This window comes from Tubulanus polymorphus, chromosome 4 (genome assembly GCF_964204645.1).
Source record: "Tubulanus polymorphus chromosome 4, tnTubPoly1.2, whole genome shotgun sequence".
NCBI lineage: Eukaryota > Metazoa > Nemertea > Palaeonemertea > Tubulaniformes > Tubulanidae > Tubulanus > Tubulanus polymorphus.
The window spans coordinates 4,298,617-4,310,547 of NC_134028.1; the positions used below are offsets into that span (position 1 = coordinate 4,298,617).

The 11,931-nt window shown below is 38.3% G+C and overlaps 1 protein-coding gene across 1 annotated transcript; it reads left to right on the top strand.

Annotated features, from left to right (window-relative positions):
- The first annotated feature begins 285 nt into the window (after positions 1 to 285).
- LOC141903131 (uncharacterized) lies at positions 286 to 11,772 on the top strand. The gene is made up of 10 exons (XM_074791105.1): positions 286 to 788; positions 3,798 to 4,003; positions 4,833 to 4,940; positions 7,430 to 7,518; positions 8,251 to 8,321; positions 9,208 to 9,285; positions 9,736 to 9,849; positions 10,348 to 10,386; positions 10,529 to 10,633; positions 10,731 to 11,772. The coding sequence occupies exons 1-10, from the start codon at positions 711 to 713 to the stop codon at positions 10,779 to 10,781; spliced, it is 939 nt and encodes a 312-aa protein (XP_074647206.1). The 5' UTR covers positions 286 to 710; the 3' UTR covers positions 10,782 to 11,772.
- Positions 11,773 to 11,931: the final 159 nt, after the last annotated feature.

Here is an 11,931-nt window from a genome sequence, read left to right on the forward strand (position 1 = left end):
ATTCTGATATCTCAGTCGTAATATCGACGTGAAGTCGCATTTTTTCTTAAATGGGTACGGTATCGATTTTTCAGACACGTCGAATGTGTATGTACACGGCGACAATCTGTTACTGACGACAGCACCATCGGATGTCATACAAATATCTGATAATACTATGCCATATTGATAAACCTTGACAATTAGTTGAGAAGAGTTTTATAGCGGGTATATAGTCCATTCAGCTAGTGAGCCATCGTTTAGTGCGAATATAGTCGCTTACATTGTCGTGACTGTTGCCACAGTTACTTGCAGCATCAACCAGTACACTAATGTTCCCCCAATCGACTCGAGTATTACGCGCTGTGTTTGGTTTATTGCATGCATACTGGTCATTGTCGTGAAACCCGCCCACACGTTTTTCGGGCAGGATGTTCCTGTAGCTGTGCGAAAAGTCTAGCGATGCCGAAATACCGACAGCAAACGGAAATCATTTCAGTGTAGCTGGTAGAATGTGGAATCGTTACCCATAACTGTTATCAGGAAGCTTGACGAAACTCTAAAATGGAATATGTTGTTTCCTGAGGAATTCGACGGAAAGGCTTCGAAATCAGACGCATTCGACTAATTGACATGTATCTTGATTCATTCACGAGAAGTCTTATTTAAAACGTTGCGTGCACTATACCGTATTGGATTAGCGAACTTAGGTAGTATAACAGTAAGGCGCTATGTCACGTAAAGTAGAATTCGACGTTAATGCCGTTATTGAACAGCTTCTCTCAGTCAGGGATAATCCTGGAAAACAGGTAAAACATATCGATTCCATAAAGAGAAAGTATTTCTTTTTTTCTAAATTGGTCGCTTCATTTTCGTTTAATTCAGTTGAATAGCAAAAACTACGCAAAAAACAATGCACACAGTTTTCAGTTGATGTAGATCGGCACTTTTCTCACCCACTGCTCAGACCAGAACAAATTTCGAAAGTTGAATCTATTGATGGGACTTTAAAAAAATCTAATAAATTATACCGTGAAACATAGTTGATTTATGCGTAGATAAATTTACAGGACATTATTAAAGAGGCAATCAGGCAGATAAACTGCCTCATATTTCAGTCTGTTTAAATCAAACCCACAGAAGTGAATCCGCAGTTTTGATTACACACAGCTCGAGATAATTTCATCTTCTCCACTGAAATGAAAGATGATGTGAACTTGACAGTTAATAAATGATACGGCGGGGATGAGGCTTGCCACAAAAACAATGCAGCGCTTCTATTCCCGAAGGGAATTTCAATTTAGAATCTGTCATAGTTGACATTCATCACCCTATACATTAATCACTCACAATCTTACCAACCAAAATATGTAAAGACATTATTGTTGTCCTTATCGTGAAACAGATTGTCGTTAAGGAGGTCGGTTAGAATTAAGGCATGTAATATTGCTCTGGCAGGATGATCCGGAGTGGGTTTCGTAGAGGAAAGCTATTAAACTGATTTCACTCTCCGAGAAAGGGGATCAGTACTATGGGAACTATCGACCAGTAACTACTGAACGTTTTCATCTGGACGAATTTTTTGGTTGTTGCCGTGTTTTAAGCCGCGACAATATTGATAAATTGACCGGTGCCGATTGACAAATAGTCAAACCGATTCGATAATGTTAGAACGTCATCAGACTAATGCGAAAAGATTACCAGTCACTCGCAATGGGATTAGTTCTGCCTTAATATATGTCATTTTTATTCATGACCTTTCTCTGTTTTATGAGAAGTCATCTAAACTGTCGGGAGCCCTTAAACCCATGAGGAGCTCACTCTCATCGCACTCTCATCGGTTTTCCAGTTTCCATCAGGTTTTGGAGTTGAGCTTTTTTTCATTCACAGTCGTAGAACCGGGTTCCAAATGGCGATTTCCCCTAAAATTTTTGAAATCTACGTATTATAGCTTGAAGTGTATTTCGTCTTTGAAACAGCTATTGTTTCCCATTTCTATACACACTTCTTTTAAGAAATAGTGAATTCGAAATTGAATTTTGGGAATTTGAAGTATCGGACATCGGGTTTGTTTATTTCTAAGGCAATCACTTTACAACTCACTAGTACGAGTATATATTTCGCTTAGTGTTGTTACTGGTTTATTGTATGGAACCGGTCGAAGTATTAGGTAATACCTAAACTCCCATACATCATAGTTACTGCATCCCAGCCGATTGCGGAATTGGGTATCATTTCCTAGTAGAGTAAGCCAATTTGCTGCCGACATTTTCCAGTTGGTGTACATCTATTAATTAATAAAAGCCAGGATATCATTATGCTGCTGTGACTAATAAGAGTTTACAGTAAGCACTGAGTCTTGCTCATGAGGTCTTCGTGAGTTCAAGATTTTTTGCACCTATCAGGAATAGCGCCAACCATTTTCTACCTCAGGGTATATGATACTTTTATGTACCGTACCGTATTACGGAAACCAGGAAATGCTACTCTTAACAGATGGCAATTTTTGCTGGATTCACCACTTCAAGGGTTTCTAGTTGTGACATATGGGTGTTGCCTTTTCGAAATCATAATGCTTACAATGCATTATGTATGATCTGCATGTTGGGCGTATATAGATTAAATCTACGTTTTACCCTCGTTTAGTTGAAAAATCTCCCCTTATGAAATATTCTAGTCTAAATGTATTTGCTGAAATGTTTGAGTTACCGCGTGCGTTGGATGAATATTTGGTTAAACGTTTGCCTTTGACAGCTGGCGGAGTGTCAATTATGAACATCCAGCTATAGTGCCCGTAGGATAGGAATTAGGCGTGTAACCTACGAAATGAATTCTGAGAAATTTCATATTAATAAAATCTGGCGAGTTGATGAAAATGTCACGCTCATCTAAAACTTGAGCGGATGATATCGTTTTATTCGGTGTCTAGTTCCTGTTCTGTTCTACGGACCTCTATATAGTCAAACCCTTCAGAGCTATAGTGTGGTGATGCAGTACTGTAATTATTTATCGCTGTGGACGAAAACATTTGCGAACGCATTACCTCTTGTGTTTGTCAACGTTAAGCAAACAATCTCTATTAAGAACAAACTCTTGTCCGATGAATAATTAAAATCAAATCTACGTCCGTATATATTATATGTACAATGGAGGATAGGGTTGAATGTATTGATGGTGTCTGCATTTACCCAAGTATCCGATACCAAAATTTGTGCGCAGCACCCCAAAGACCATTTAAATAGTCTTATTACACATTAGTTGTGCATGCATGCGTCAAAGCTTTTTCGAAGGAGAATTCGGGAAACTAATGAAGTTCCGCTCAGACATGTAACGAAATTATCGCCAGCCATTCGTCGATGCATACTACATGCAATCGTGACAATCCTGAATGCGTAACACTGTACCACGACATTTCCCGTTCCCCAGCCAGTTCTGTGTGAAAAGATAGCTTTATTTCAATGATTTCGTTAATTGAATCCGGTCTGAAAACACCAGTGACGCTAAACTTGTATTTGTAAAGACTATGGGTGGATGATGAGGGATTTAACGTAAACGGGTAGTTGCTCCACTCGTGACGAGAACATATCTAAAAGAATGCCGGTTTGCAGTCATCAGCTTTGTTATATCGAGTTAACATTCTATATATTTTACCATAATCTCCATCAATTTTCACGGTACTTGTTTGACCTAATGAAGCCATGATGTAATCCTTTGATAAATGCGCGTGTTCTTCGCGCTAAATTGATATCTTAGATACCGCTAAATACCATAATACTCGGGTACATCCTTTTATTGCGGATTTTCTGATCTTTTATTAGGTACAACTACCCGAAATGCAGATACGTCAGTTATGTCAGCTATCACGGGCGATTTTCTTGGAACAGCCAAATCTCATCGAATTAGAAGCCCCTGTAAATATCTGTGGGGACATACACGGCCAGTATGAAGACTTATTGCGACATTTCGATAAGTGTGGGTACCCGCCTGAGGCAAACTATCTCTTTCTGGGAGATTACGTGGATAGGTGAGTTATTAACGTCATTCTCAGCAGGAGAATTCACTTTTCGCTCACCAAAATAAGCTATTTGCTAAAGTGAAATTGAAATCTTGATCATAGTCTGCGCATGCATATACGAATACGTATGTAAGTGGATAGACATTATTTCCAGAAGTATATTTGCCATTCTTTACATACATAATCAAAATGAATTGACGAAAGCATGAAAAATGCCATGAAAACAACCGCCTTCTTCCGATTCGTATATCTCGCATATGAAGCAGGCTTGAATGAAAAGAGAACTGATAAAGAAAAAGTCTTCGCATAAAGCTAGTACGATGTTATCAATTCGCTAGGCGATCCCACGAGGTATTCAGCTATAGCGGCAACATAATTAATACTTCATGGTTGTCATACGTAGTAATTAAACTACAGGCATCCTCAGTATGAGTTGTGATATATCCGTGAATCGCATTCATCTATCATTAATTACGACGATATCGATTCGCTTCCGATTATTCATACATATCATCGACTAAAAAAATATCTCATTGATCAGTGTCAATACTATATAGAAATACGTACGTGTATCTTATGTACATACGTCGGTAAATCGTAGAGATGACCTGCGATATACCGTATGTTAGATGGCAGAATCCGAACATATGCTACAGCGATGTTTACATCGTGAAAACAATTTGAATAATATAAACTCCTAAAGAGATAATGTAATCTTGCTAAAGTTATACAATATCTTCCAAAGATAAAACATTGAAAAAACGGGTATTTTGAACGGATTCATTCCTGGTAATATATCTACTAAAATGAAATTGTTGCTGTTCATTTTTCTTTCCAGAGGTAAACGTTCGCTGGAAACGATATGTCTAGTTCTAGCGTACAAGATTAAGTATCCAAATAATTTCTTTCTGTTGAGAGGAAACCATGAATGTGCCAGTATCAACAGGTACGTAAATTATTGCCCGTTGCACTAAAAAACCGCTTGATCGATTTATTACTCGAGTTTGGGAGCAGACGTTATTATGTATAATTAATTGATTACGATATTTTTCTGTGTTCATTTGTTCTTCTGGTTTTCGAGTCAGGATGCGATGTGAAAATATATAAAATAGGTTCTGTACCCTTCATAAACATGAATCTGTAAACGATATAATGATCCATGTTTTATATCACAATGGGGGTATATTATGAGATGATACAGAGTCCTGTCACAGCCAGCGGCAGAAGCGATTGCTCCGTTGCCCTATTGGTTTAAAGCCGCTTCGTCAGTTCTGGTATTGACATTGCAGATGATAATTATCCGCCTGAGAGTCGATGGTGTATACGTATGAAATTTGAGTGGCAAAGGAAACGTATATTACTATTTCTGAGGTATCATTATGATTTCCGGCAAATGAGCGACAACCACTTCAGATATACATACACATATGACGTCATCGGAAATTAGAGCACGGAGTTAAACCATGGACACTGCGACAAGATTAGTGTTACAGTTATATGCTCTTTTTTATCATTTATGTACAGGTGACATTGCCATTTTTGACTTTGCGACCAACTTCCGCCAATTGCATTATATAAAACGGTGACAGATCTATGAAATTACCCATAATCAACTTCTTTCATTTCCTTGACACTTTTCTTTTTCTTCCTGGTGGTAATTAAGAAATGAATTGTGGAAATGAAGCTTCGTACTGTTTATAACTGATATTCACATCGATTCACTCTTCTTTCAAGCCACAGTGTGTTGAACAACTGCATTTAAATGATAAACTGTAGTTTTGAGCTCAAGGAGAAACATGAACGTTTTCTTGGCCGCCGGTCGATTAAGAATGTGTACTCGAGTTGACAAATGAACCCACAATTGATGATATGTAAATTATTGTTCTAAAGTTCATCATCATCATTGACGGATCTTTAGAAGGCTTTTGATCCGTTTCGATGTCTCACTTAGTGTTGCCGTACGGCAGTATCCCAGCTTTCGCGTTTGGAAATTGGCATTTAATCTTAGTAATATTCGCATTGAAGAACAAAATATCGTTGTTCTAAGATACTTGATTAAATTTATCACAGTATTTGTGTGAATCAACGTAAGATAATTTTTCCAAACACTCATGATTTGCAGGCACATTTTCGAAAATGAATCTATGATCGATAGGTTTATTTGTCAATATGAATGTGTTTTTTTTTCATAAGACGCCTTATAGTGCAACTCTGTGCAGTTCCCGTCTGCTGGGTGAAAGCTCTCCTCGTGAATAAATCTATTCAACGTGCAACGAAATAAGTATAGATTCTGTTCTTATTCTGTCAGATATTCGCACGGATAATTATGGGAATTAGCGCATAATTTGATATAGTTGCGAATTCTTACGGTGTGACACGTTGTATAGCGTTTGATGACATGCTAACGTCGTCGTAGTCTAGGAGTCTTGTTTCACTGAAATATCAACTCGTATCATCGTGTAATCCGACGACTGTTACGGCGTAATCTAGATTACAAGCAACTAACTTCGATGGGAAAATCAACTATCCATGCACCATACATCGTCACATCATATCCCGCGGTAATATGAAGAATAATGATTTGTTAGACTTCAAGTCGGAGACAGTATACATACACGTCCCTGTGAGGGGTGTTCGTGGGTAGCGAATTAAGTCATAATTTCCATTGGAAGGATGTCTATTATTAGCATGCTCGGATACAAGATACAGAAATTCTAAGCCCCGTCCCTCTCGGGATAAGCCGTGATCGGCGAAGTTTTGATGAATTCCCACTTTTTCAATTCATTTCGTCTAATAATACTGAATTATGTGGGAAACTTGCCATGTGGTCGTGACAACTAAACACAGATGCAATGTAATTTTTCGATCAATTTCGATCGATGTAGCAACTTACAATGCGGAAAGTGTTGCAGCTATTGCAGACGATAGCTCCTCGGTCAAGGGTCTACATTTGATTAATTCAATGAATATCTTCATTAGGCTTACTGAATACAGTCTGATTTACAGTTTGCGTCGGGTTCAAGTCTGTGTGGAAAGTGTTTAGTAATTCATGTACACACGCCACGCAATTGAAATACTAGAAATCTAGAAAATTATTGCGTTTAAAGCCGTCGATTGAATCGAGTGTTTCCATGAAAGGGAAAGAAGTATCCACGCAGAGTGACTACAACGCAAAACCAAATCGGGGGAGGGGTTCACCAAGAACTTTAGTGTCTAATGTACCACGGTGGGTACACAAAATCGTAGAGCAACGTAGATCACTGCGGAGACAACCACTGCCAGGGCTGGGTGAAGAGAGGGGTAACTCGAGTGATAATGGTAATCAAAACGAAGAATATTGTCTAAAATGAAATAATCAAAAGAGCTCGGGAAACTCGTCCTCCTCGTGGATCAACCCCTATAACAATAACGAGTTTGCGATATCTATATTTACAGAATCTACGGATTTTATGACGAGTGCAAAAGACGATATAACATTAAACTGTGGAAAACATTCACAGATTGTTTCAACTGTTTACCAATAGGTGAGTTATTGACGTCATTCAATCTAATATGAAAAAAACTTCTTTTGTTCTCGGCAATAAATGGATATCTAGTGCTATCATCAGCCTGTAGATGTGATGAAAATATAATTCATTTGATTATCCAATCTGCCACGATGATGTACCTAACTATCGTCAGCTCTCACTAGATTTATCTACTTTCTAATATCGATAACATTCATGTGTCATATTCAATAAGTCATATTCAATAAGTAAAATCCAATGTAAGTTATTTGATGCTTTGAGTTTATTCTACTTCTCGCTCTCTCGTTCTCGCTCCGTCTCTCAATATTTCGTCGCACTTCTGCCAGTTGTGCGCGGTATGAAATTAACCCATAAACACGCAATCAAAGTCTTATCGGCTGTGATTGTTTGGAATCTCTCCTGCTCGATCAAATAGGTTTGAACTGAGATCGTAAATTTCGCCGTCTCACTAATCGCCTATCGCCGTCAAAGTCCCATCGAAGTCCGAATTATTTCTTTCTGAATTGAATTTTCGCTTCGATCGTCCTTCTGGAGCATTTTTTTCGGATGAAAACTGTATACGTGAAGAACTCCTACTGCGGAAGCTATTTTCACCTTATTAACATTATCCGCATTATGCATACGACAACTTTGCGTCACCACTAGTTGTGGTGACACTCTGTGGCGCTGTAGGGTATGTGTGATATTTTGATTGAGTTACTTACACTTAACCTCATTCTATTGTTTCAGCTGCATTGATCGAGGGAACGATATTCTGCATGCACGGAGGCCTTTCACCGGAGCTTAATGACTTAGATCAGGTGAGAGGGACGCGAGTCCTTACAAAGCTCGGAATAATCTGAAATGTCACGTCGAGGAAATATGAACTTCATGTAATAATCCTATTGCTTCTCAAAACGGAGAAGGGAAATGATTAAGAACTTAAGCCGCAATCACACGAGAGTTTTAAACCCGGGCTAATTTTGGCCCGTGCCAGATTAGGCCAAACTTAAGCCGCAATCACACGAGAGTTTTAGGCTCGGGCTTATTGGCCCGTGCCAGATTAGGCCCAAGCTAACCGTTCACACTGGTGCAAAATTGGTCGATGCTTGACACCGGCCAAATTTGGTTCTGGAAACGACCCATCTCGCGTTACCACAGAGTCGTAGCATCGAGTGAGTGATTTACACGTGACCGCTTTATCGTCACCGTGTGATCACGTTCATCCCGGAAGTATTCAAATGGCCTAGGCCAATCCTTCTCTGAAAAAAAATGATCATAGCATGTTTGATTGTAATATGGTTTTCATATCATGTTATCTGAGATACCATCTTCGCCAGGATTTTGCCCTACATCAACTGTCGGTCTATAGAAAATGTAAATCTCAGAATATCATTGACGGGAAGTAGAGATTGCCACGAACGCCGTTGATTACTGTTTGTACTTTCCTCTGGGTTTGAGAGCTATGCAAACTTCCCCTTGACGCTTATATGCATGGGCGATGCCTTGGTGAGAGATTTCATCTGCGAGGATTTAAAACATCACATCTATCGCGATGCTATATGAAGACCATCTCGAAAGACTACCTTAATTAGAAATATGTGAAAATGAATCGAAATTGTTGCTGTTGTTTGCAAGACTTAGCTTGTATCTGTTTTTCAGACCAGGCGACACTCATTTTGTTTCTTTCGATTCTTTTTATTGCAGTTGCGAGAAATCGAAAGGCCGATGGATGTTCCCGATAATGGATTAGTTTGTGATCTACTATGGTCTGATCCTGATGAGGTAAGGTTTACTCTCGACCATGTCAATATACAAACGATATAGAAGCGAGCCCTCGGAATGAGGATTCTGATGGAAGTTTTATTTGATTGCTCTACTCTCACTAATCAGAAGATTGATGATAAAATAAAGGCAATAAAATGTCATTTATCACCTTCTAACAAGCGCAATATCATAAAATGCATTACATTTTGTGTTTCATAATGATCTAAAATCTAATCGTTGTATTGAATACAGAAAAGCTCTTAATACATGTGGAGTCAACCCCTGATAAACCGCCACCTCGTCCATAACGCCAGGCTTTTTTTCTGAGGACTGTTTACGTACCTTGGAACTACTCCAAATTAAGCCCGATATACCGCTATATCCTATACTCTATATACATCACCGATGTGAGGTCGGGTTATTGGGGATTTATCGTTTAATACTATGTTGAAGTTGATGATATTTCAGGATATAACGGGTTGGGGTGAGAATGATCGTGGTGTGTCCTATACATTCGGCGGTGACGTTGTCCGCCATTTTCTGAAGAAGCAAGATTGCAGTTTGATAGTAAGAGCGCATCAGGTATGTGTCAGAAGAAATTGAAGAAAATCGCGATATCAATCTTAAGATATACCGTGGGGGCGAGATGCACAGTCGTGACTTACGTTAGTCCGAAAGTGGTCTTAAATCATCAGACTGGTCGGGGGTCTTAAGTTGTTAGATTAGGCATGGACGTAGTCTTAGCCTGGTCTTAAATCTAAGCCACGACCGTGGAACAGGTCCCTTGGTTTTACGATGTTCTATAAGCTTGACATAGGAGTATTATGTGAAAAGTGCGAGTGACATATATGTAGACATCGTGAAGTCTAGGAGTTCTTCGACGGCAATATTGATCGGGTGGTTTATTTGTATTCATAGAATTTCTCTCGCTGATCAAATTGAGATTGCCTTCTAGACACGAAGTCTTATCGCCAAAATATCCGATTTCACGCAATGAATTGCGTATTTTCCATTTCCGAATTTGACATTTTGTTTTGACGTAATTCGTTGCTCATATCCTTTTCATTTGATAACATACAGGTTGTTGAAGATGGATACCAGTTCTTTCAGAAACGAAAGGTATAAAAATCGCTGCTTCAAATAAACTGCGCATTTATATATCTGTTTCCATCCCGCATTTTGATTTGCGTAAGCCACTATTTGGTTGAGGACCAATTACTGTTACGGATGTCATCAAAGCCAGGTTTATTTTTTATTTCAGCTTGTAACACTGTTCAGTGCGCCGAATTATTGCGGTGAATTCGACAACGCAGCTGCCGTCATGATAGTCTCTGAAGATCTCACATGTTCGTTCAAAATACTGCCCGTAAGTAATAGAGATCGAAAACCACGTATTTAGTACGTACTTAATTCAGTGTGGCATGCTTATGTAAATACGATATCATCTCTAATTCTCTTTCTAGCCGGAAAAAGGGAAGATTATATCACTCGATTCGAAAAATAGTAAAAAATGATAATCATTGAATCCATAGAAAACTATTACTGTGTATATAGATAATTAATTCAATATAAAACACACGATCGGTCATGTGTTTAATTCTAGAGATAACGATTAAGACGCGAAGTCGAATTAAACAGAATGTATATATGTTTCATTACTCTTTGTTAAACACGTTGAAAATAAGAAGACAGGTTTATTATTAATCATGGTAAAGTATAATCTTCAGTTGATACGGATCAGAAGAGAAATGTCATGTCCGTATTGTAGTCCAATGATAAAGATTTTTAACGCATTTTGAACGCTTCAGTTCTATCCATTGTCCCAATTCAGCTATGGAAGCTGGCTCGGTAATCTTGGGAGTAGGTAATTAGAGGTTATATGTAATTGTGCTGCGGCCAGTTACTTGAAACTTGTTTCAAGTGGATGAAAATATCATTGCAACAATGGTGCGTCGACCAGATAACTCCATCCAACATTTGGCCAACTGAAATCTGGTCCTCAAAAAGCGAGGACCTGTAGACTCTGTTATAGCTGAATAAACTAACTAAATCTCCATTCAGCAAAATCTAACCTTTTAAGGTTGTGAAGTATTATGATATTGTCAACGTTACGAACTGCAACTGCTATGAAATTTAGGTATGCAAGGTTTGATATGATAAGAGTGTTGAGAATTTCCAAGACGTTGAGGTATATTGTTATTGTTATGTTAGTACACAATGTATACGGTGGAATCTCGTTACAATGAATTTCTGGGGACCAGAAAATTGTTCATTATAACCGATAGTTCGTTGCATCTGCTATGAAATTGTTGAAATTGTGAATTTGGGACGAAATTCTAGGTTTGTAATCATAACTGATAAATCGTACCGATATAACAAGGTTCCACTGTGTATATGTTCAAAAGTATATCTATTTGTTGGCATTTATATATTCTGACGTAATGAAATATGAAAACAAATTCTATTTTGATTGTATAATTGTGTTGTCATTATTGATCTAGTAAATACTGTATTTTGTTGATGTCGTGAATTTTATCATATGATGTAAAATAAATTAGATTTTATGAGCTATGCGATTGTCGTTCATTTGTGTCGCGGCGACCGCCGTATCTTTATAATCACGAGACATCAAGTGACGTTCCATCCACCGCATCCATCGTTGAG

Excerpts from the sequence above, each read along its gene's own strand:
- LOC141903131 (XM_074791105.1), top strand. The coding sequence starts at position 711 with ATGTCACGTAAAGTAGAATTCGACGTTAATGCCGTTATTGAACAGCTT. Across the intron at positions 4,004-4,832 it reads CTGGGAGATTACGTGGATAG|AGGTAAACGTTCGCTGGAAA; the intron begins GTGAGTTATTAA and ends TTTTCTTTCCAG. Across the intron at positions 9,850-10,347 it reads TGATAGTAAGAGCGCATCAG|GTTGTTGAAGATGGATACCA; the intron begins GTATGTGTCAGA and ends GATAACATACAG.